Below are 25,017 nucleotides of genomic sequence, written 5' to 3'. Positions count from 1 at the left end.
GCGGAGCAACTGGGCCCGTGAGCCACAATTGCTGAGCCTGCGCGTCTGGAGCCTGTGCTCCACAACAAGAGAGGCCGCGATAGTGAGGGGCCCGCGCACCGCGATGAAGAGTGGCCCCCGCTTGCCACAACTAGAGAAAGCCCACGCGCAGCAATGAAGACCCAATGCAGCCAAAAATAAATTAAAAAAAAAAAAAAGAATGGAGTGGGGGGACTTCCCTAGTGGTCCAGCGGTTAAGACCCTCTACTACCAATGCAGGGGGCACGGGGTTCGATCCCTGGTCAGGGAACTAGATCCCACATGCCTCAACAAAGATCCTGCGTGCCACAACTAAGACCCGGCGCAGCCAAATAAATAAATAAATAAATATTAAAAAAAGAAAAAAAAAAAAAAGAATGGAGTGGGGCATGGGGGGCTGGATGGGAGGAGAGGCAGGCAACATGGAATCCAAATGGTAACAAATGAAACCTAACATAACCACATTGAGGGGGGGTGAGCATGAAAAGAGCAAACCGCGGTAAAACAAATCAGTGTTTTGGCTGGAAACCATAAGGCTAAAGACCAAAAGAATTGTACGGCAACACTTTAGCTGGCAATCTGTTTTCTCACAGGGGTGTGGGTTAGCAATTGTGTAACTTCTAGGAAAAAAAATCAAAGCAGTGAATATGTACATTGTAGATAACAAGAATCAGATTTCTCCCTGTCAGAGAAAAAAGTTACAAATAGAGAAATGGGGAAGGACTAAAAGGAACCTTGCAGTGTTCATATGGAATTGGAGATAGCAGTTAAGGTCATGAAAAACAAGGTAAAATTGAAGACATGTCCCAGGTTGCAGGAGACTAAGAGGACAAAAGAACTGAATGCAATGTTTGATCCTGGATTGAATCCTGGAACGAAAAATGACATTAAGGGAAAACTAGTGAGGTCTTTAGTTGGTTAATAGTTTTGTTGCAGAATTGATTTCCTGCTTTGATCACGGTACTATGGTTATATAAATTCTCAACTTTAAGAAAAGCTGGTGAAGGGTTTATGTGAACTCCCTATTTTTTAACAGCTTTATTAATATATAGTCCACATACATTTCACCCATATAAAATGTGCAATTCAATAGCTTTTAGTAAATTCACAGAGTTGTACAACAATCACTACAAGCAATTTTAGAACATTTTCATGAAACCCCAGACCCTTTAACCATCATCCCTCAATTCCCCCCTCAGTCCTCCAGCCCTAGGCAATTACCAATATATTTTCTTTCTCTGTAGGTCTGCTTGCTCTGGACATTTAATGTAAACAGAATCATAACAATATCTGATCTTGTGTGACTGGCTTCTTTCACTTGGAATACCGTTTTCAAGTTTCATCCATGTTTTAGCATTCATCAATACTTCATTTCTTTTTATTGCTGAGTAATATTCCATTGTATAGATTACCACATTTTATATATCCATTCATTATGGGCATGATAGACATTTGAACTGTTTCCACTTTTTGGTTATTATGAATAATGCTGCTGTAAACTTTTGTGTACAGGTTTTTTGTGTGGACCTATATTTTCACTTCTCTCTCATTTCATATCTAGGAGTAGAATGGCTGGATCATATGGTAACTCTTTGTTTAACCATTTGAAGAGCTGCTAGACTGTCTTCTAAAGTAGCTAAACTATTTACATTCCCACCAGCAGTGTATGAACTTCCAGTTTCTCTACATATTACTTGTTATTGTCTCTCTTTTTGCTTATAGCAATCCTCATGGGCATGAAGTAGTATTCATTGTGGTTTTGATTTTCATTTCTCCAACTGCTTAATGGTGTTGAGCATCTTTTCATGTGCTCTTTGGTCATCTGTATATCTTCTTTGGATGTGTGCCCATTCAGATCCTTTACCCATATCTTAATTAGGCTATTTGTCTTTTTATTATTGAGTTATAATAGGTCTTTAAATATTATAGATAGAAGTCTCTTATCAGACATATGATTTGCAAATAATTTCTCTCATTCTGTGGGTTCTCTTTTCATTTTCTTGATGGTGTCCTTTGAAGCACAAATGTTTTTAATTTTGATGGTGTCCAGTTTATCTGTTTTTGTTGCTGTTGTTGGTGGTGGTGCTCTTGGAATCGTATCTAAGAAATCACTGCTTGATCCAAAGTCACGAAGATTTACACCTATGTTTTCTTCTAAGAATTTTATTGTTTTAGGTCTTACATTTAGGTCTTTGATCTGTTTTAAGTTACTTTTTGCTTGTGAGGTAAAGGTCCAACTTCATTCTTTCACATGTGGATATCAAGTTGCCCCAGCACCATTTGTTGAAAAGATTACTTTCCCCATTGAATGGACTTGGCAACCTAGCCAAAATTCAGTTGACCATAAATAGCAGGGTTTATCTCTGGACTCTCTCAATTCTATCCCATTGATTTATATGTCATCTTTATGCCAGCACCACAATGTCTAAATGCTGTAGCTTCGTATTAAGTTTTAAAATGGGGCAGTGAGAGTCTTCCAACTTTGTTCTTCTTTTTAAATATTGTTTTGGGTATTCTGGGTCCCTTGAATTTCCACATGAATTTTAGGATCAGCTTGTTAATTTATGCAAAGAAGTCAGCTGGGTTTTTGATAGGGAATGCATTGAATCTGAGATCAATTTGCGGAATATTGCCATCTTAAAAATATTAATGTTGGGCTTCCCTGGTGGCGCAGTGGTTGAGAATCTGCCTGCCAATGCAGGGGACACGGGTTCGAGCCCTGGTCTGGGAGGATCCCACATGCCGCGGAGCAACTGAGCCCGTGAGCCACAATTACTGAGCCTGTGCTCTGCAACAAGAGAGGCTGCAATAGTGAGGGGCCTGCGCACCGCGATGAAGAGTGGCCCCCACTTGCCACAACTAGAGAAAGCCCTCGCACAGAAACGAAGACCCAACACAGCCATAAATAAATAAATTAATTAATTTAAAAAAAAAAGAGCCCCTTATTAAAAAAACAAAAAAATTTAATGTCTTCCAATTCATGAATGTAGACTATCTTTATATTTATTTAGGTCTTTTTAAATTTCTTTCAACAATGTTTTCTAGTTTTCAGAGTTTAAGTTTTACACTTCTTTCATCAAATATATGCCTAAGTATTTTATTCCTTTTGATGCTATTATAAATGGATGTTTTTTCAGCCAGCATATTGTGATAATTTTCTTTTTTTTTTTTTAACATGTTTATTGGAGAATGGAATTATTTTTAAATGTCATGTTTGGATCTCTTGTACTGTTTCTGTGACTTTTCTGAAGATATAAAATTATTTAAAAATTAAAAAAACTTAAAAATAAGCATGACCATATCAAACATTTGCAACTGAAACACATACATCGCTAGTGGGAATGTAAATATAACCAACCACCTTGGAAAAAAATTAGCATTATTTAGTAAGGTTGAAAGTGTACATAACCTATGCCCCAACAATTCTTCTCTCAGAAAAACTCTTGTACATGTGTACCAGCACTGTTTGAAATAGTAAAAAACTAGAAACAACCTAAATGTCCATCAATAGGAGAAATGATTTTTTAAGAAATGTGTGTTATATTCATTTAATAGAACACTAAAAAGCAGGAAAATTAGTGAATTACAGCTACACACAACAACAGGATTAATCACAGGAACGTAATATTGAGTATAAAAAGTAAATTACAGACAAATGCATTTACAAAAATGTTTAAAGTATACAAAATTAAACAATATATTGTTTAGGAGTTATGCACTATGGCAAAACTATAAATAAAACAAGGAATAATAAACACAAAATTCAGCATAATAGTTACCCTTGAAAGAAGACGAATGTTAGCATCAGGGTGGGGAACAAGAGTCTTCAGTAAGTTATTTTGATGGGTACGTGGGTGTTCACTATATTGTGATTTTTAATACCTCATAAAATTTATAAATTTGATCTATTCAATATTTAAAATTTCTTAAAAGGGGGGAAGGCAAATATATATCCATGTTTAAGAAACTTTTTAAAGACATTAGTAACTATATTAAATTCTATTTGATGGATATAACATCAATGTACAGTGACTATTTTCCTGTCACTTTCTACTTTGAATACTATAGAAAAGTTGAAAGACTAGTGCAATAAATACCTGTATACCCTTCAATTAGTTTCACCAATTGTTAATATTTTGGTACATTTGCTTTTTCTCTTTATTACTTTTTATTCATTGTTGTTATTATTGCTGAATAATTTAGAAGTAACATATAATATTCACCCTTATATACCTCAATATGTATTTCTTAAGAGCAAAGGCATTCGCCTACATAACTAAAATACCATTATTACATCCAAAGAATTGAACTAACATTGATATAATATTCTCTAGTACACAGCATACATTTGTTTTTTTTAAACTAATTTTTATTGGAGTGTAGTTGATTTACAGTGTTAGTTTCTGCTGTACAGCAAAGTGAATCAGTTATACATATACCTATATCCACTCTTTATTAGATTCTATTCCCATATAGGTCATTAAAGAGTACTGAGTAGCGTTCCCTGTGCTATACAGTAGGTTGTTATTAGTTACCTATTTTACATATAGTAGTAGATATGAGTTTCACGAATTGTCCCAGAGCTGTGTTTTTTACTTTTTATTTTTAGGTCTAAGATCCAATCAAGAATTAAGCATTGTACTTGGTTGCAATGTCTCTTTATTCTGTATAATTAAAACAGCTCCCCTGTCTTTTTTTTTTTTTTTTGGTCTTTTCATCGATATTTTAAAAAATGCAGGCTAGTTGTTCTGTAGAATGTCACACAATCTGGATTTTTCTGATAGTGTCCTTGTGATTAGATTCAGGTTAAACATTTTTGGCAATTATACTTCATAGGTGACATCATGTACTTCCCCTTGTTCATAATGTCAATCTGTCCCATAATGGGAGATGGCGAAGTTTGACTGCATGGACATGGTACTGTCTACTGCCAGATCTCTCCATTGTAAAGATGCCTTTTCCTCTTTGTAATTTTTAATATGTGGGATGACACTTGAGACTGTGTGAATACTTGTTACCGAATACATTTTACCCAATGGTTTCAGTACCCATTGATGATACTTGCCAGAATCAATAATTATATTGGTAGTGCAAAACAGGGATTTCTTAATTCTGTTATTTTCATATGTTGATTAGCTGGTACTCTTTTATAAAGGAGAGCTTGAGTCCCACCCCTCACTCCTGCCCCTTTTATTTTTTTTAGCATTACTGTGGACTCATGGGCTTTACAAAAATCCGGTAGGTTACAATCCACTGCCATCATTCCTTTAGATGCCCCGAATTACCAAGTTTGGGCAGCAAAATCTCCTTCAAGCAGGCTGCTGTGTCCTTTCAACATGCCTCCATCGATCTTTGAGTACTTTCTCACTTTCTGGAAACCAAGATTCCAGACTGTTCCTACCTCAGAGCTGGTACAATGGGGAAGGGTATTTATAACCTAAGATCTAGATGCTAAATGTGCACACACACATTTGATACTAAAATATCATTTTATTTTTAAAGATTATTTTGATGTGGACCATTTTTTAAGTCTTGAATTCACCACAACACTGCTTCCGTTCCAAGTCTTGGTTTCCTGGCCGCGAGGCATGTGGGATCTTAGCTCCTCGACCAGGGATCAAACCCTCACCCCCTGCAGTGGAAAGCTATGTCTTAACCACTGGACCGCCAAGGAAGTCCCAAAATATCACTGCTTTTAAAACCTTTCAGGGGATGAAGCTAAGAGACATTTAATATTTTTCAAGTTATAAGTTTATACTTCTATCTCCAATTTAAATCTAAAATGAATATTTCTCCTTTCTTTCATGTAAGAACACTGGTTTTCAACATTAAAATATTTACCCATTTTCTCTATCCTGTGATATACACAAAATAGCTTAAGATTATCAGTCCCACTTCCAACCACATACTGATTAAAATTCAAGATTCATTTGCAATTCTTTTTGCCCTTAGGATATGATATATCACACTGAGAATGTTCAATAAGAAAACCGTGTTTAAAATAATCCTTGAATTAATTCTTTTTGGTGTGTGGTTATGTTATCAATTTGATATGCAGTTAGGTTCATTTATTTCCGTTTGCATTTAATATTAAGTTTTTTTCCCATCATCTTAATTTAATTTAATTTTTTGACTATGTAACTCATTTATAAGGATCAAAGGTCAAAACTATATTAAAAGTTATACTCATTCCACCCCTATCTCTTCCACCCCATATAGGATAACTTTTTCATTAGTTTCTGGTTTTATCCTCATGTTTTGTTTTGTTTTTTAAAAATATACTTAGAGGTGTGAAATCTGAAAATGGTCAGAAGTGCCGAGAAATGGCTGGTCTGAGAAAGGTCACTTTCTATATTCTTGATAATTTATTTATCACAGTTCTATAGGATTAAATAAAAGTTTATGTTCTAATAAATCATGAGCAAATCTCACATTATTCCAACTCCACAATAAAAAATGGACATCAGCAGGGTCCAACTGGGATACTGATGGTAGCACCAAGAGAGTCAGGGCCATGTCTACCTAAATAATAAATCTTACTTTTTAACATGAATGGGAACTTAGGAGGCTTCAGTAATTCTTCTTCTTTTATGACATTTTGCAACTTACTGAGTCCTAGAACAGAGCCAGTGGCGGTTGGGAATCACCTAAAGTGTTTGGTGATTGGTTGGTGTTCCCTGAAGGTGATTGATCTGAACGTTGGGAGCTACCTTAGGTGGTGCCCCAGTCGTGGACATCTTCCACGGAAATAACCAACTCCAAAGAAGAGGAAGTTTCTTGGACGGACAAGGACTCCAAGCAACTAGACTGTAGCCACTTGTGCCCCCTTTGGCTTTACTGAAGGCTACGGAGCCAGATGTGTTTAAGCATTAGCCTGAATTCCCCTTTATGGGATTAGAGAAAAACAATATCATGTCCTCCAAGGCCATTCCTCGCAAAACTTTAAAGGGGAAACAGCAATTTTTCAACCATCTAAGGGTCTTGAAGGGGAATAAAACCAAGAACACAGGCACCAAGTCCACAATATCTTGTGAGCACCAGTGTCAAAGCCATAGAGGTGAAAAGTCTGAATGAGCGGCCAGAACCCATCACTAGAAGGAGCTAATCAGCCTGAGTATCAGGTTAAACTGATAATAATCAGGGAAATCTAAAATGTCCAGGTATCAGTAAAAATGACCCAGTGCTCACCTCAATGCCCCACGGTACTGCTTATTTATTTGGAGAGAACAATGTGGTCTGGCTTGAATGTTATTATCTCTTGATGTTTTTTAATAAAGAATTTTACTTCTAAATTTTTTATTTCTAATTTTTATTTCTTGCTCTTCCTGTCAAGAAGACATCCTAAAGAAAAATAAAACTACTCTCGGTTTTAGCTGTTCATCTTCCCTTGGGATCGAATTAATTTCTCTGAAGTTTTGGTATGCAAAAATATTCTAATGCTTAAAAGGAAATGAAAATCATGTTTATTTTTTAATTTTTGGCTGATTTTATGGGTTTGTTATAACTGCTTTTACTGATATGTCTTCAGATCCCTATTACAAAAAAGTAGAATATAAATAATCAATTGCTATTGTTGTTTTTTAAAAAAGGAAATGAAAATCCAGAAAATGTTAAATCATTAGAGCATGCTGAATTTTTAAGTCTTATAACAATGGACATTCCTTCACCCTGGCTATCTCTTCTCAGCAAATAACCTGGGAGGAGGACAGGAGGAGCGCGGCGGGCGGGCAGGCCAAGCGAGGACTCGCTGCTGGTGGGCGGGAGACATGGATCGCGGCGAGCAAGGTCTACTGAGAACAGACCCAGTGCCCGAGGAAGGAGATGTTGCTGCCACTATCAGTGCCACTGAGACCCTATCAGAGGAGGAGTGAGAAGAGCTAAGAAGAGAACTTGCTAAGGTAGAAGAAGAAATCCAGACTCTGTCTCAAGTGTTAGCAGCAAAAGAGAAGCACCTAACAGAGATCAAGCGGAAACTTGGGATCAATTCACTACAGAAACTAAAACAGAACATTGCCAAAGGGTGGCAAGATGTGACAGCCACGTCTGTGTACAAGAAGACCTCTGAAACCTTATCTCAGGCTGGACACAAGGCTTCAGCTTCTTTTTCATCTGTTGGATCAGTCATCACCAAAAAGCTGGAAGATGTAAAAAACTCCCCAACTTTCAAATAATTTGAGGAAAGGGTTGAAAACTTAAAGTCTAAAGTAGGGGGAACCAAGCCTGCTGGTGGTGATTTTGGAGAATTCTTGAATTCAACTGCAAACGCTAGTTCACCACCACGGAGCCTCTTCCAGAAGAGACACAGGAGAGCCTGTGAGATTCCACCTTTGTTCTGCTACTCACTGCCAGATGCTGCAAGCGAGATCCAAGCACATCTTGTCAACATTCATTGCCATGAATTTGCACCAGATGTGCCTTTGTGGAGCTTTACATATTCCTTTGACCAAATAGTTTGTGGGTTGAACAACGTAAAAATATCTTAACCTCTATTCCTGGGAGACACCCTTTCATGTGCATTTAAGGCCCTTTATTTAGGAAATATCATTATAAAAACACATACAGTACCTGGAGATCCTCACTAGAATGACCTAAGAAGCTGTGGGTTATCATAATTGCTTTCCTACTTTACAAAATTTGCTCTGGATCTGGGATACCAGTTTGATCTTTGTCTTCTATACAATTTTCTTTTTTCCTCGTTGAATCTCTGTATATTTGATTCCTACATAAGATTGCTCTTTAAAATTTTCTGTATCCTGGTTATTAAAAGTTTTGGCAAAATGTTCTTTACCTCCAAGGGAAGAACTACCAGCTACAAAAAATATTTTGAATAGATATTGTTTTGGTATAAGTTATCTTATATCTTGGGTGTTTGAAGACACCAGACTAAATATTCAATTGGTTATAGTTTTGTAAGTGACAATATGTACAGACAGTAATTCAAAATCCTAGGTGACTTGAGAGTGGAGCCCTCACATCCTTGTTTATCACCATCTGTGACAGTAACCATTTCAGTGTCATGGTTATTATGCATCATGGTTATTATGCCACTTATAGCTACTTATTTTTCACCAGATTAAAATTTTAGTTTTGGAGTAAATTGCAAGTTAACGTTCTGAATCAAGCATATTGTATTATCAATATGTTGAAATATGAACATTCTCTGCAAATGTTCAGTTCAAAAGCCTGAAAGTTTTTTAGATCTAGGTAGCTGAAAAGTGCTAAAATCAATCACATTAGGGGAAACATTGTTGTCTTCATTTAATTCATTTAGCAGCATTTACAGTAAGTAGCACACCAAGTTATATGACTAATATAACTTGAAAAAATTTTATACTAAGGGGTTGGTGATAACTCCTGAGGATTTAATACATTATTAAAAATCAACTCATCATTTTCTACTTACTTGTTTTCAGTGTGTTAGAAATTACAAAATGATACTGTAGATATTGCCCCCTGCTTTGAAAACTGAGTGTCAGGGCTGAATGAACCAAAGCCTCTGGAAGTATCTGCATGGAGGCCAAGGTACTCTATTAATGCTAATGGCTACTTACTCATCACCACTATCTTTTCCTTATGCTGTGTATGGTTATGGCCTACAATGTTGTATTTGTTATTTATCAAGTTGTGATTGTTTTATTATTGTTTAAGCCAAATGTTAATTGCCAAGCTTGGAGTGACCTAAAGCATTTTTTAAAAGCATGACTAGATTTACTTTGGGATAAATGATTTTATCCAAATCTGAAAAGCTACAAGTGTTGATTGTTATAAAATATTGATAACATGCTGCCATTCTTGATTGCTGGAGCTTTTGTTAGCACTTCAGATGCAAATGAAACTATGCTCTATTACATGTGAAAAGCTTAATAAATTCTGTATATCAGTAAAAGAAAAATAAATATATAACCTGGGAACTGAAACAGCTGGTTAAAATTCCAGGTAATTGCTTTCGGTGCCCATTGCACTGGTGGTCCCACTGTTTTCTGGTGGCCTGGCTGGCTCCCTTCTGTCCTCCCAGTGGGAGAGAATTCTCTGATTTGGGTTTGGTGAGACTTCTCTGTGTGGGTGTATATGACTATGCTGTTTGTTTGGGTCAAGGAGGGAAGCAGCACTAGATCTGCATAAGAAGAGCATTCTGAACACACAGATACAACTTCAGAGCCCTGTGTGAACTGACAGATACACCTGATACATACCCATGTTAAGGGCTTTACTCTTGGCCAAAGTAGGTTTGCGAAACATGGTTTTATTGACTGAATTTGTTTTTGCCACAGGACTGCCACATCTTAAATATTAATTACTTCTATGTCTTCCTCTTATTTATTTATTTATTTCAGCTGTGCCACACGGCTTGTGGGATCTTAGTTCCCCAAACAGGGATTGAACCCAGGCCACGGCAGTGAAGGCACCAAGTCCTAACCACTGGACCACCAGGGAATTCCCTATGTCTTCTTCTTAAAATAGATTTTAACTTAAAACAACAGAATTTTGTTCAACGAAATTGTTGTTTGTTCAACAACATTCAACAGAATGTTACAAAACTTCAGTTCAACACATTTATTAAGTGTCTCCTGTGCCATAGACAAGACAGTCCTATACCCTGAATATCTGCTTTCTAGCTGAAGAGAAAGATCATTAATCAACACACAGCCACTATGCAGTCTTGAGTGTCAGGCTGGAGCACCACAGGGTACACAGTAGCACTGGAGCATGACTTGTAGAAGGAAGGCTGGGAAAGGATGTGTCTTGGAAGCCAAAGGCACTGCAGTGCTTAAAGGAAGGAATGGAGGGCACCTGTGCTGTCAGGAGTCCAGATAAGGACAGAAAAGGTCATTGGTGACATTGGTGAGAGTCCTACAAGCGTGGCAGTGGGGAGTGGAGGCCAGTTTGCAAGGTGTTGAGTGACCGGGAGATGAGAAAATGAAGATGACAACAGACAACTGTCTCAGTAAGTTTGTCACTTAAGCCGAGGAGGACGAACTGGAGGGTTAGGTAGGATAACAGAGGCTTGTTTTGTCTCAGAGAGAGTGGGGCAGGTTAAAACTAGTGGAAGGAGCTCCAGGAGGGAAGGAAATGGAAGGTGACAATGAGAGAAGAGATCATCAGAGTGTGAGGTCCATGAGAATGAGGAGAGCACGGCCTCCAGAGCAAGGTGGGAGAATCAGGCTTACACAGAGGAGGGCAGCTCTTCACTGATCAGGAAGGAAGTGGGAATGACGGGTGTATATGCAGGTAGGTTTCCAGATTTGGAAGGAAGTTTTTATCTGAAGTTTTCCTCCTTTGGGGGTGGGGGAGGGGAGAGACAAGCGGCATGGTCCTTTGCTAAGAGAAGGATGAGGTCAGAACTGTGAGTGAAACGGAGTCTGCAAGAGCCAGTCACTGTGGAAAGCGGGAGAGAGAGCCAACTAAAGAACCAGAAAGAATTTATGAGGCATCAATCGGAAAGGTTGATTTTTTTTCCCCACACAGTGTATGTTGCAAAGAAGTCTGTAGTCTGGTGTTGGGGTTGTTAGAATTTACAATTCCAGGATCCAGCAGCATCTGGGATATGACTCGGGAGCAGGCGACTGAGGGGCAGTAGAGGTAAAGGTGTTTGCGGATGAGAGCTTAATGTAGAGAAGCTAGGATTTGGTGGGGTCATCCACTTGGATGGAAGGTGATGGCTGTGAGGCAGGTGCCAACGCTGTCTATAAACTAGGGGTGGGCACTGGGCAGCTACTACTTGGTTGGAAACTGACTTCACGGATGCTAACGTTAGGTACTTGTTCAGTTATATTTGTACAGAGGAATCTCTGGTGTTTCGCTACTCCACCTCAGGGCAGAGTGCTTTCCTAGTACTTTCTTCCCTGGGATCCCATTCCCTGCTGCCTTTCTCACTTCCTTTTTTCTGCTTACATTTTCTGCTGACTAACAAGGAGATATAAGGTTGATGAGACCAAGAAAATACATTTTAGAAAGTGAAATTGCCTTCCTTTATCTCTTCTCCTCCCCTCCTAATCTCTACCACTGCCTTAAAACCTATCTACATATCAGCAGACGAAACTGTCTCTCTGGTTCTTTTATGATCAGGCATGTAATTGAGGTGTCAAATTTATGTCATTCCCCTGAGCATGATAAAACTTCCTTGACTGGACACTCCTAGATCTGCTCCCATTTGCTGGGGGCTCCCACGGATACAATTTTAAAAGCAGGAAGGAGGAAAATATGGACAGTTACTAATCCTTCCTGTTTTCATCCTACTCATGTTGAGTTGAAAGTGGCTTGCATTTTGATCGCATTTTCATAACCTAGTATTCTAATTTACAGAACTTGGAGCTTCTTGAATTAGAAGAACTATGCTACAACATCAGTCTGTAAAAAAAATGACACTAAAACAAAAGAATTTCCTATGGTCTAAAAATTCCTTATGTTGCTTCTCCACTGATCACTGCAGCATTTACAAGTCCATCTGGGGCAAACTTAAAAATGTTTAACCCATTTCATTTCTCTTTTTTTACCTTCCAATTCTTTCTGTAATGTTTTCTTTTGTCTTCTTTTCCTCCCTGCCTCCCTTCCTTAGTTAGAAAGTAAGTTAAGGTATCAAATGCTTCACCTTAGTGCTGAGTCTGCAACAACGTGATGGTTTCTATTTTCAACTTTTTCTTTCAGCCACACAAGGGCTGCCAAGGATGTGGCCTTTCTGCATGTCCTGGCTGCTTCTCCCTGCCTGGTGCTTTTCCTGGCAGGCTGGCTGCTGAAATGCTTCCTTTAGGGAAAGGCAAATGGAACCAGAGAGCAAAGCACTTGGACACTGGTGTTCCCTCGGCCCATCCCTCCCCTTCCTCCCTCCAGCCCCAGCTCTCCCTTCGAACCCGAACCCGTAGTTGAGCCCCTACTGGTGCCAGGCCCAGGAGAGGCAGAAATGAGGCACCAGGCACACAGAGATGAGAAAACAGCCCTTGTCCCCAAAGCACTGCCCTCTGGACCTTAGGCAAATGTAGCTCTCCTTGATTCACATGGCAAAATATGAGGAAACTGAGTCAGATGACTTCTTGAGAATCCTCTGTGTTTTCATAGCAATGACTTTCAAGAGTTGTTTTAGTGGAGAATCTCTGCTCTGGACAATCTCTTTACACCTTAAAATGCTTCTGGTCCTTCGGGTTCTATCAACTGTTATGTGTTCCAAAAATACAAAGGTATTCAAATAAAAAAAGCAAATAAATTTTGGTGTTGTTATGATATGGAATATCATATACATTCATTACGAATGATGCTTACAAAAGCTTAATGATGTGGAAAAATGTGCCTGCTATAATATCAGACATAGGCAGAGAAGAGAGCCTGGAACACTAGGTATTAAGTCATTTTAACAGTGATTATCCTTGAGTGGTGGGATTATAAGTGTTTAAAATTTCCTACTTTCTTTTATTTTTCAAAATAAAGAAAACCACAATTCTGGTTTTTTCTATAATAAAAATGAATACAGTTATTTAAAAATATATAGGAGTGATTGTTTTTGCAGCAAAAATTTTCAGTATGTATGCCAAGGCCAGATGTGAATAATTTTAAAAATATGCTTTGCCTTGAATTTTCTGAATCTCTCTGTAACACTGATTTTCTTGGATTCTAAGCTTATGTAACTAGTCAAATACCAGTCCTTTCTAAGGAATGATGATCTCAAAATACTCACTTTGGAAAAATCTGAGGGCGTTGAGAAGGGAAAAGGAAGGACCAATAGAGTTTCTCTATCTGTCAAAAATGAGGGTTTTATTTAGGGTCTTGCATTGATTAAGAAAGGTGAAAATACAGGTCATCAAGAGGTTATTTGAGGAAAAGGCTCTGGGGAGAGAATAACCACTTGCCCATGGATGATTTCACCCCTTGAAACAGGTGCTAAGATGACTTGGCTGGAGTATGACTGGGATATCAGATCACAAACTCAGGAAGGCCATAAATGCCCTTTGGTACAAGTAAAAAACCTACAAGAGAAGGTGCTCCCTCCTTAGTAATGAAGTGGAAAATCCACAAGAAGTAGCAAAAATCTGGTTAATGCCTGGTGTGACGAAAGCCCCTCCATTTCCCTCAATGGAGGGGGGCGGAAAGAAAATGAATGGCCAGTAGCTGAGGATGTCTAGAACTCACTCCGGTTTCTGGGAGAGCTGTGAGAGAAGGCATTTGACCGTCTCTGGCTAATTCACCTATAAGTCAATATTTCTAACAGGCCATTTTGTAACTTGTCATTCAAAATTTTAGAGGCTAAAACGCAGGTTGCACTGTTAACCAGGCGCTTGGGTCTCGACAAGGCATGGAAAGACTTTACATGTCTCAGTCACAGCCACTAAGAGATGTTAAAGAGGGAAAAGCCTTTTGTTAGTCAGCTCATCTGGCCCATGGAACTTAGAACGAAAGATTTTTTGTAGAGCTGTGCTAATCAAAGAGTGGTCCTCTGACCAGCCGCCCAGGTAACCCCTGGGAGCTTGTTGGAAATGCAGAACCTGGAGCCCACCCAGACCTACTGAAGGGGAATCTGCATTTTAACAAGATCCCCAGTGATCTGCATGCACCCTAAAGTTTAAGGAGCACTGAATGACAGGTGTGGAACATATAAACTGTATTTTAAGCTCTTCTGAAGTTTTCTGCTTCCTGTTTTCAAATATATTGAAAATAAATTTTTTTACTGTGGCAAAAAGATTTATCCTCCAGTTAAAATCTGTGTGTGTGTGTGTGTGTGTGTGTGTGTGCATGTGTGTGTATGTGTGTTTTCCCCTAGCTAAGGTACTCAGAAGCAACTTCACATTTATAATTTTTTTCAAACCTAGTTTACAAAGGCAGGCATTTTCAGCAGTCTCAATTTTCTAAATTCCTTGTTGCTTCTTGTAATTCTAAGCAACTTTTATGTTTGAGAGGGATGTTATTTACCACAGACTTCTAAAATATTTGCTCCCTACCTTTTCACATTTTCTGGAAAAAAATTTTTTTCCTCTCTACTTATTCTCTTAAGGTCATTAGGAGAAATTCTTACTTTGAATTTTTTTTAATGAGGTTTCTCATTGCTGACACAGGGGATGGGGTTCTGGTTTCTAGGCTGAAAATCTACTGGTAGTGTGCAAAAGGTATAAGAATCCTCCTATGAGAATGACTCACTGAGCCACAGAAGGACTTCAGGTGGCACAGACCCCGTCATCCCAGGCAGGGCTATCTTTGCCTTGAGGAAATTTCTCTTCATAAATGAGTGGCCAGTTTCTAATCCACTGATGACATCACAGACTTAATAGAATCAGGCAAACATGCACAGCAATTTACCTTTGACCTAGGAGGGAAAAGGTCAGAGTACTTTGAGGAAATACTTACAGATAAATTTGAAGTAATATTTAAAGTACTCCTGTGATATTTATTACTGTAAAAAAGGATGGAAGTGCCCTAAAAATGTTTGGATTAAGCCAAAGAAAGAGGCAGAGGTAATCTAAGGCTGGATCTAGGTAGGGCCCTCTTTGAAAGTTCCATCTTACCTGATTGTCGAATCCGTTGAAGAGTTTGCTGGACCAGAACCTCGGATCTCGGGACAATGATGATGAAGTCCACTTTGCTGAAGTGGCCGAGGTCCAGGCTCTGGCTGCCGCTGTCTGCTATAGCACACACCTGGGACAACAGTTTTCTGGCAACTGTAAGCTGCGGTTGATAAATCTGGAAGGGTTCATTATCTAAATCTAAAATTTAAAAAAGTCATAAGAACAAGATTAATTCACTTCTGTGATGGCCTCTATGAATCCATATAGGGACGAATAATACACATAGGGTAGAGTGATGCTCTATCACCAAGAATCCTCACTTTCTATCCTCACTCTATTGACTTTTAATAGATTTGCCCACTTTTCCCTGACAACTTGGCTGAAAGGATGTGCTCAAGAGTGAATGTAGTAGTTTTACAAATGTATTATTTTAATATCAATTGTCTCACAAGGCATGAACTCAGCACCCCTCCCCTGCCCAGAAATGGGGGGACAGACCGCACTCTTGCAGCAGGAGCCAGGACTCATCTCTGGAAAGGGGAAGAGTTTACTGGTTTCTTTAGGACTATCAGCACAGGTCAGGTGCCTGAGCCCAGACCCAGTTCAGAGCTAATGCCATAACCATAATCATGCTGAGTTCCTCTGAGCTTTTCTGGATGGCACTGCAGTAAACATTTCCTCTCCAGCAAGTCAGTTGTAACATGGCTTGAAATTCTCCTCCCCATGACACTAACTTCACCTTTCTTCCCACTTGACTCCACTTTGCCAGTGCTTGTGACCTAGCAGGTCTGGGTGACTGTGGTCAACTCCCATGCTGATGCCTGTACTATCTGAAGAGACCTGACCCATGACATGGCCAGCTGGCTGCTCAATAGGTGACGTATTAGAAAAACATTGCCCAGATACTCTAAACAAGCCAGTAGCTTTTTATTACAAGTTATAGTCAAGCGATCAATCTCTCTTACACATGCGTGCATGCACACACACACATAATGAGAGACAGGCTTAGTCAGCTAAACACCTGAGCAGAAACATTTAATGCTTCTTGAAAGGGCTGCTTTTTATCAGGAACACATGTGGAAGTCTGACTGGAACACACAAGGGCCCAATTAACCTGTGCTACTGAATGTTTTCTAAAATCAAGCTGCAATACTTCCCAGGCAAAGATGGTAGTCATGGGACCCCAGCCACCATGGAACCCTGACAGTGAGTGGAGATTTATACAGGTGGGTCTCCCTACTGGCTGAGAGAACCTACTAGAAAAGCCCCAAACTGCAACTTTTAATAATAGCCCAAATAGTTTTTGACCCACAAAGATTACCAATCAAAATAAAAATCTGTCTTTGGATAGTTAGGCTGTTGTTTCTTTCATTTTGTGGGTTAGATGAATGGGGACTAACACAGGGAATGGCATAACTTTGTAGAATTAAACTTAACAAATTTTGAAGTTGGAAACCTAAAAATATCTTTAAGCAATGTTTCTTTTCTTTTTCTTTTTTTTTTCTAACCACCAAGATCTCTTATTTATTATTATTTTAAGCTTTTTTTTTTTTTTTTTTTTGGCCACATAGCTTGCGGGATCTTAATTCCCTGACCAGGGATTGAACCCAGGGCACCAGGGAATTCCCGAGCAATGTTTCTTAAACAGGGAATCAAGGATATGAACGTGGGCATCTGAGAATTTCAAAATTTTAACTTTGTTCACATAACACATTTTAGATCATCTGGATGATCACTTTATTGTCATGCAATGTCCAGAAGTCAAAAACTTTTGCCTTTGAATTCATTTTTACGCCTCAGCTGATGGCAAGCCATGCTACTTTTCCTGCTGAGGTCATCCTAATGCATAAAGGATGCATTCCCATCAAGTGGAAGCCAAAAGGCTGTCAGCATCCACTTGTGTGGATCTGCTTCGTATCCATCCTTCTCCCGTTCTCTGTTCTGTCCTTTCTTATATTGTCCCTATCAAACAGGGAACTGGGGAAGGATTTGAACCTAAAGGAATCCAATCTAGCGATTGAACTCCTCACCCCTGGTCCCACCGTCCCCCTTGGCATTCTGCAAGCTCGTTGTAGTTCAGATGATACGTCAGTGTTTCTGCTCCAGCTGCCAGGAAGACCTGGCTAACCCTGAGATTATGTGTGTTTTACACATTGGAGAGTAGATGCAGGGAGCAGAGAGCCAGAAGCCCTGCACAGACTGTAGTCTAGATTCTTTGAAGTAGTTCCTTGAAGCCCTACATGAGCACCCACAGTGATGGGCACAGCTGGTGGAGTTAAGGAAAGTACACCAAGGACCCCGGCTCCCCCCAAAAAAACAAAAACAGAGAGAGAGGCACTGCTTAAAATAAAGTCTTTGGCTTTGATTTTAATTCTAGGAGACATTTACTAAGAACAAAGGCGTTGGGCCCAGGCCACAGGGTAAGGCATTTTTAACCTGAGCCAGATTTATCATGTAGATAATGAGGAAAGGCCTGTCATAGTCTGTGACTTGAAGACAAGACCTCAAAACCCTCAGAACGACTTAGCTTCTATGTCTGTCCTGAGGACTAGTTTCCTCCTTTTGGCCTGAGGTGACATTACCCAGGTTCTGCGTGGGGATCATAGCAGCAGCCTCCTGAGGTGACACACATTCATTAAGGTCTCCATTGAAAGGGGTCACCACACTATCTCCTCTTCTCTGTTGCATTTTTTCTAGCAGCTTGTCTAGGTCATCACCTATTACAAAATAAAATGGAGATAAGAAAGTCACAAGGCATGACATGTTTGTATCAGTCTCCAAGTTGGGCAGTTACGCTGGGCTCCCGTCAAGATCTGTTGGTCATCCCACTTTTCACGTCGGAATTTACACTCAGCCACCCCTGTAGCAGGATCTCGGTAGCCAGAGCTACCCTCGTTTGTATCGTGCTTACAGGTTCCATGCTCTCACATACTAAATCTCTCTCAACCCCTATAATACTCAGAGCAGGCAGGACGGGGTCATTATATCTCCATTTGACATATTAGAAAACTGAGATCTGGGGAGGCAGAGCATTGCCCAAGGTCACACAACAAAGCAGTGGCTGAGCTGAGGCCTCACATCCTTGTGCCTGGACCCCTTTGCTGTGTCAGTAACAAAATGCTTAGGAGAAACCATTCCAAATGAGGGAAGATCAGCGGGCAAGCTTAAGCTCCACACTCAGCTCACACTAAGATTTCAATTCAGAAAATTACGCAGCCAGGGGCCGGCAGTGTTGCTGAATCTGACTGCCACTCACCTAACGATGTGGTTTTGAAATGCGATGCCAGGAAACTGACCTTTCCTGTGATGAGCTCATAACTAATTTCTTTCAAAAACTCACTTGTGGTGAGCATGCTCTCTGCCAGAGCTCTGGACTGATGCTGACCTGCAGAACAGAGGGAGAGACAACATGCCAGTGAACCAATGTTCACCGGGAAGTGACTTAGAACAGCAAGAACTGGAAGCAGAACTAAAGTATGTAGCTAGAGGGACTTGGCTAAGAAAAGTATGGCACATCAAAAGATGGGCAATTACACAGCATTTGAAATGACAGTTTCAAAATTTCATTTGAAAAGTTTATAATACAAAGTTAGGTGATCAAGGGAAAAAAATAACATACCTTATGTTTGTAATGGTGAGAACATACCATGTATCTATTTAAAAGGCTCAGGAGGAATGTGAAAAACCTTTAAAAAATTGTGTCTGCATGGCTATTATGAATATCAGTCTTAAAAATATAAACTTATGTTGTTTTTTTACAAATGAAAATTAGAAAATGAATGTGTTACACTTTCTGATGAAGCTTTTTGAAAGAAATATGTATCACAGAGAGATGGGCAGGTGGGTTTGGTCAAAGCAAGAGGGCTTGTCCCCTTTGCTAGGAAGAGGTGAGAGCCATTCACTGAGAGGAGAAAAGCAAAATTTGGTCCAAATGGCAACTCAGGACGGTGCCTGATAGAAAATCAGCACCAGAAACAAAAATCCATTTTGTAACATACCAACATTCTGAACATTTTCTTTAGGGTCAATGTTATAACATTAAATATCCTCTTAGTGAAGAGGTGAATATATGAGCTAAGTTCCTGGCAAATATGATTAACTGGCTTAAACCACCTGTGGCAATGGCTTTATCACATGCTAGAGTGGTAACATTTCCAAAACATCTTGAGGACAGAAGTTACATGAGGCAAGGGTATCTGTTACTAGGGTGTGCTTTGAAATAATGCTCCCACACCAGCTGACAGGGACACCAGCCAAACTAAGGGCTACAAAAATCTGATCTGAGGAGCAAAGGAAAAGTTAAAATTAGGAGGAAGAACCCAAGTTGGAGCCCTTGACCAGAGATTAATTACATGGATGCCTGAAACACCCCATTAGTATTATTCAAATGGACAGATGATTGAATGAATGGATTGAAAAAATTACTCACCTAATACTACCACACAAAACTCATTTCCTCTGATTTTCGATGCACAAATTGTCACAACATAATCTGGTAGTTTTTGATAGTGTCTCATTTCACTGAGAGTCCTCAATGTCTCTGAAATGCCCTCTGCCAAGGAGTTCTGGGTCACAATCACATGAACCAAGTCTTGAGATACGCTGGCAATTAATCTAGCCAGCCAGGGGAGTTGTCCTGGTGACACAGGCGTGCACTGACCACCCATCTGCAGGGCTCTCTCTCTCAGAGTAAATTCCTGCATAGCTTTCAGCATAATTTGCTCAAATTCTTCCCTGAGAGGTATCTGATCAGGACCTAAATTGAAGAGAATTACAGCTAGAATTTTTTTATTTTTTTAAATCACAGCTAGAAAAGACACACACACACACACACACACACACACACACACACACATCAGTGTGCAGTCTATTCCAGCTGGCAAATAAGCCCTTTTTCCTGTAGTGGCCTCAAGTATACTGCCTCTACTAACCATTTTCCATTGGTAAATTACCTTCTCTCTTTTCTGTTTGCCTTGATACACATTTTTTTAAAATGCAGACTTCTATTCTTGATATCTTTAAAAGAAGATGTGCTCAAAGACAGTATCAATTCCATTGTATGCCTTGGGAGATGGTCACTGAAGGTGGTATTTTTGTTGACATATTAAACTTGGCGTTACAGAAATAGTTAACGACTAATGAAGCAAGAAGCTAACCTACTGGTATACAATCAGCTTCAGGCTTCACTCATTTCTCATTTTATTCATAGGTACCTTAGAAAAACATTTTAATGTATTGCCTCTATACCTGATTTTGAGAATACTGTCCACGAGGAAAACTAAGTTTAATTATTTTTCACTCCCAATTTATATTTAGGCAGTTCCACGCTTTCCCCAGATAGAGAATGCTCTCATCACCTAGTTATTCCCCAGGGTTCTGGGTTAAGAATGGCATGTGGCCCTCCCTGGCCGAGGTTATGGCTAAGCTTACATGGGTGATCTGTGGTCCCTGGAATTAGGGGGATTTTGTTTCTTTTTAGAAACTCAACCAGTCTTTTTTTTTTTTTTTTTTTTTTGGCCGAGCCGCGCAGCTTGTGGGATCTTAGCTTCCCTACCAGGGATCGAATCCACGCCCCCTGCATTGGAGGTGCAGAGTCTTACTCACTGGGCCGCCAGGGAAGTCCTTCAACCAGTCTTTAAGACAAAATAAGCAAGTCAATGTCTGGCATCCAAGTGACACAAATTAATTCCTACACTTAGTTTAAATTGAAACCGGCAAGACTATGTTCACTCCTGCTACTCAAAGTCCTTTCTTTTGCTGTGCGGACCTGAGATTTGAAACTCAGCCTCCTGAAACAGATATAGACCCCCTCAGTGTCTGTGATCTGAGATCAAGCAGTAGCTTCAGAATCCAAAGCCAAAATCCCCTTGCAAAGAATACAGGGATGAGGGACTGGACTTCTGTATGGGAACGAGGCACCTGAGTGAGTCAGAAACCTTTCCTTCCTCTAACAGGGGTTCAAGTGGCCTCCCTGGACCCTGCCCATCTTCTCAGGGAAAGTAAAAAAAAATGCAAGTTTAGTAATGGATAGGATAAGGAAAATTAAATAAAATATCATATATTTTAAAAATAAACAATTTTAATTGGAAAAACCCAGTTTTTTCCAGGATTGGTTGGAACCAGAAGGAAGCAGGAGAGTGAAGTCCTCACAGATTTCTCTCTACTATACATGGAAAGAGGGCAAGAAAATGGCAATGCTTACATTGTGTTTATGTTTTCGTACCTTCCCCAATCCCTTACTAGTGGATGCCTTATTATCACCTGGGAGCCACCAAAGCTTCTGATCTTCATTTAACTTTATCAAATTAGCACCATGGTTCGTGGCCACTGAGTACACACTTAGTAGTGAGCTCAAAGTGCAAGATCTGTACTGACTGCATTGAGAAGAGGGGAAGATGGTCATGTACTTAAAGCTTTCTTCCATCAGAACAAATGACAGCTCAAAAGCATGTGGCTGTGACTTCTCCAGTTCCCTCCTGCCTCTGATAGACAATCTGAGGAGGCTGGTTAACAGGTGTGTCCATAAGGCTCCCTCCAAACCACCATTGAGTAACATTTTCTGTTACGCAGCATAATTAATTCCAAATACAAAGGCATTCTGGGAAAATAAAATATCAAACATGTTCATAGCGTTCTCGGTTGCCTTAAAACTCACTTTTACAGAGTTTTGACTGAATTACTGTTAGGAACTGAGAAATGGAGGAAAATGTATCAAAGTTTAAATGAGGTAAGAAACTTTTTAGAGTAAATTGCCCTGCTTCCAATCACCTCCCATCATTTCTGCATCCTTAGCCTTTAGAGCTAAATTGCAGGAGCCTTTTCTCCACTTTTCACAAGCTTGATAATATATAGTAATTTTTTTTCTTCAAATGCTTATCTCCAGTAACTCAGCGTAGCCCAGGCATCAGGTCCGAAGGCTTTTCAGATAGAGTCACCATAATAGGAAAAGACAAGTTTCCAACAGACTCAGAGTCCTCCAAGAATCTCTGGATTTGCTGATTTCATTATCTACTTCAAAAGATTTTCAGATTGTGAAATAACAGAGACATTTTTTTTAAAGTGATTGTAGTGGAAAGGTCTGTTCTTTCTGAAAAATCTTGCTTTTCTTCTTCTCTGTTACCTTCAGATAACTGAGCCATCCAAGTATTACACCTGTCCTTTTAGAAGTTTGGATTTATTTTTTCAAATGTCAATTTATAATCTTTAGCATATGTGAAAATTTTCTTGCTGCCTTCTTCAAAACTTCTGAAGGCAAAAAAAAAAAAAAAAAAATTAAGGACTCCAGAAGAGTTAAAGAGAAGAGATGTCTCAATGTACAAAATTTAGATTAAGAAAAAGAAATATCTATTTATGTTGGACATTGAGAAACATAATTAATTGGTTGCAAGTAAAACTCTGGAGAGAACTGATCCTGCAGGGCAGAGAAGAGTTTTGTCTAATTGAATGGAGATTGTTCTATTTTTTAAGAAAAGAGCTTTTACTAATTTAAGGAAAGAGGTTTTGTTTTGACCATTTAGTTTCTTTAATTAACTTGGACTTTGACTATTTAAATTGTTATTGAGATTTAAAAAAATGCTATACTGATAGGTTTGGTTAACTAAAATAGCATTACTTTATGTGGCCTTGTATAACTGATTCTGGATACATCTAGAAGCTAGTTTTTCATCTTGGAACACGGTTGAAAGTCAGTATGTATCAATTAAAATTATGACATCAAATGTCAGACCCGGGTGATTTTTATAATTTTACTACCTACTAATAAAAATAATTAGCAAGTCCTAGATTTATCATGAAAGTGGCTCATGAGATACCTGAAGCCTTGCAAGTTTCAAAAGCCCATGTCAGAGCAGATCCCATTTCAAAGTAGATTCCATGTCAAAGCAGGCCTTTGGGCTCTCAGGGTACTAAGAGTTGCAGCCATGATTGCTAGCTGATCTCCAAAGACTGAAGCTGAAACTTGTGTGTGTGTGTGTGTGTGTGTGTGTGTGTGTGTGTGTGTGTGTTTAACATTGTTTGGCCCATGTTTTTTATTATTTAACACCAAAGTATTTTAAAACATTAAAAAAAATTCACAAGAGTGCAGATAAAATTTTTAATGTGTAATTTTACATCTTGAACATTTTCCTAAGTAAATCAGTGGTTTGAAGTCCTGGAGTAGGTATATAATTAGGCTGCATATTAGATGGCCTACTGCAGTTTGCAAAATAAAGGACATTGCAATGTAAATGCTGTGGAGCCACTAAAGTACTGTCAGGGCACCTGCATACACCCACTGTGGGGCTCAGGAGGAGATATCAAATAGAGGAAGTGAATGGTTCATGACCTAGGTATCCCCTTACCCTAAAGCCCAGAAAACCTTCCAGGGAGGTCCAAGTTACTACCTCAATGAAAGGAAGCAGTTTGGACTACATCAAAGGGATGGAGCTGGAGAAGAAAAAAATGGGTGTAGGGGCAGTGGATAAACAAGATAAAAAGGCTAAGTGGAAAATTGGAAAATAATTGTCTAACACAATGGCTACATTTGCATTCCAGATGGTAGCTGCACTTTCAGAAAGGTGGCTTGGCCTGACTCACAAGGGAGGTACCCATGGCACAGCCCTTGGACAGTCTGCCTACATCAGCTACTTCGGAGACTTTAGGACCATTATGGCACTGGACACCAGGTGGAGCAATTTATCTCTTCTAGGACCCAAAGAAGCAAAGCCAGGAGCAAGGGAGGCTCGATCTGAGAGAAATAGGGGGGAGAAAAAGAAGTAGGAAAGAGAAGGAAAGGAGTAGGAAAGAAATGGAGGAGAGGAAAGGGAAAAGCCATAGAGAATGGGGTTGAAGAAAAAGAATGTTAGACGTGAAAGAGGGGAAAGTAAGAGGTGGATAAATGTGAGAAAGTGGGTAAGAAAGGAAAAAAGTATGCTCCAAAAAAGAATAAAAATCGTCGCCATCAAATGATTATTGAAAATAGCTTACCCAGCCGCACGAGATACTGTATTGTCAGAAGAATCATGTTTTCCACGCTCAGGAGTTGGCTGCCAGTCAAACCTAACTGTTCCAAATCTTTGTTTTCCAACTGTGGAATCTTGTAGCAATTCACCAGCAGAGGACTCACAATAATGTCACCAACATTTCCATAGAAATAGGGTAAAGTGCCATAGCCTGCCCCCAATAGAAGCAGGTCAGTAAAGTTCAACATTTCTTTTTGAGGTCCAACCAGGTATACTTGCTCAACTAGGATCAACGATGCTTAACGAAGTTCCCTGCCCTCTGAGATGGCTACCAAACAAATCACTCAAATATATCAATCCCAGGGAATTCATGCGAATGCTCTAAATTCTAAATTCTACCCTTTCACTAAATTAGAAGAACAGGAAGCAAAATACTCAAATTATATTAATACTCAAACTATATTATATAAGAGACATGTTAATATTATATCTCTGCCATACAGGACTGATGAGAGTTTGCAGAAACATCTCTGTACCCTTTGTAAAACTGCAAGAATAAAATGTTTTCAGATAAA

At 39.3% G+C, this 25,017-nt stretch overlaps 1 protein-coding gene and 1 pseudogene across 3 annotated transcripts in view; one reads left to right on the top strand and one right to left on the bottom strand.

The window, feature by feature from the left end:
* Positions 1 to 25,017, bottom strand: part of GREB1L (GREB1 like retinoic acid receptor coactivator) — a 122,872-nt gene that overhangs the window by 40,131 nt on the left and 57,724 nt on the right. For 2 of the 3 annotated variants that reach the window (XM_068562955.1, XM_068562956.1), the window contains 5 exons: positions 24,468 to 24,653; positions 19,933 to 20,259; positions 18,760 to 18,888; positions 18,086 to 18,220; positions 15,504 to 15,701 (listed from right to left, as the gene is read on the bottom strand). In XM_068562955.1, coding sequence (XP_068419056.1) covers positions 15,504 to 15,701; positions 18,086 to 18,220; positions 18,760 to 18,888; positions 19,933 to 20,259; positions 24,468 to 24,653 — 975 coding nt within the window. The remainder of the gene's footprint in view (positions 1 to 15,503; positions 15,702 to 18,085; positions 18,221 to 18,759; positions 18,889 to 19,932; positions 20,260 to 24,467; positions 24,654 to 25,017) is intronic. The other variant, XM_068562957.1, reaches the window with a different exon arrangement.
* Positions 7,785 to 8,225, top strand: LOC137776509 (tumor protein D52 pseudogene; annotated as a pseudogene).

This window comes from Eschrichtius robustus, chromosome 14 (genome assembly GCF_028021215.1).
Source record: "Eschrichtius robustus isolate mEscRob2 chromosome 14, mEscRob2.pri, whole genome shotgun sequence".
NCBI classification, from domain to species: Eukaryota; Metazoa; Chordata; class Mammalia; order Artiodactyla; family Eschrichtiidae; genus Eschrichtius; species Eschrichtius robustus.
The sequence above is the reverse complement of the archived record's forward strand: the minus strand, read 5'-3'. Positions and strand labels throughout refer to the sequence as shown.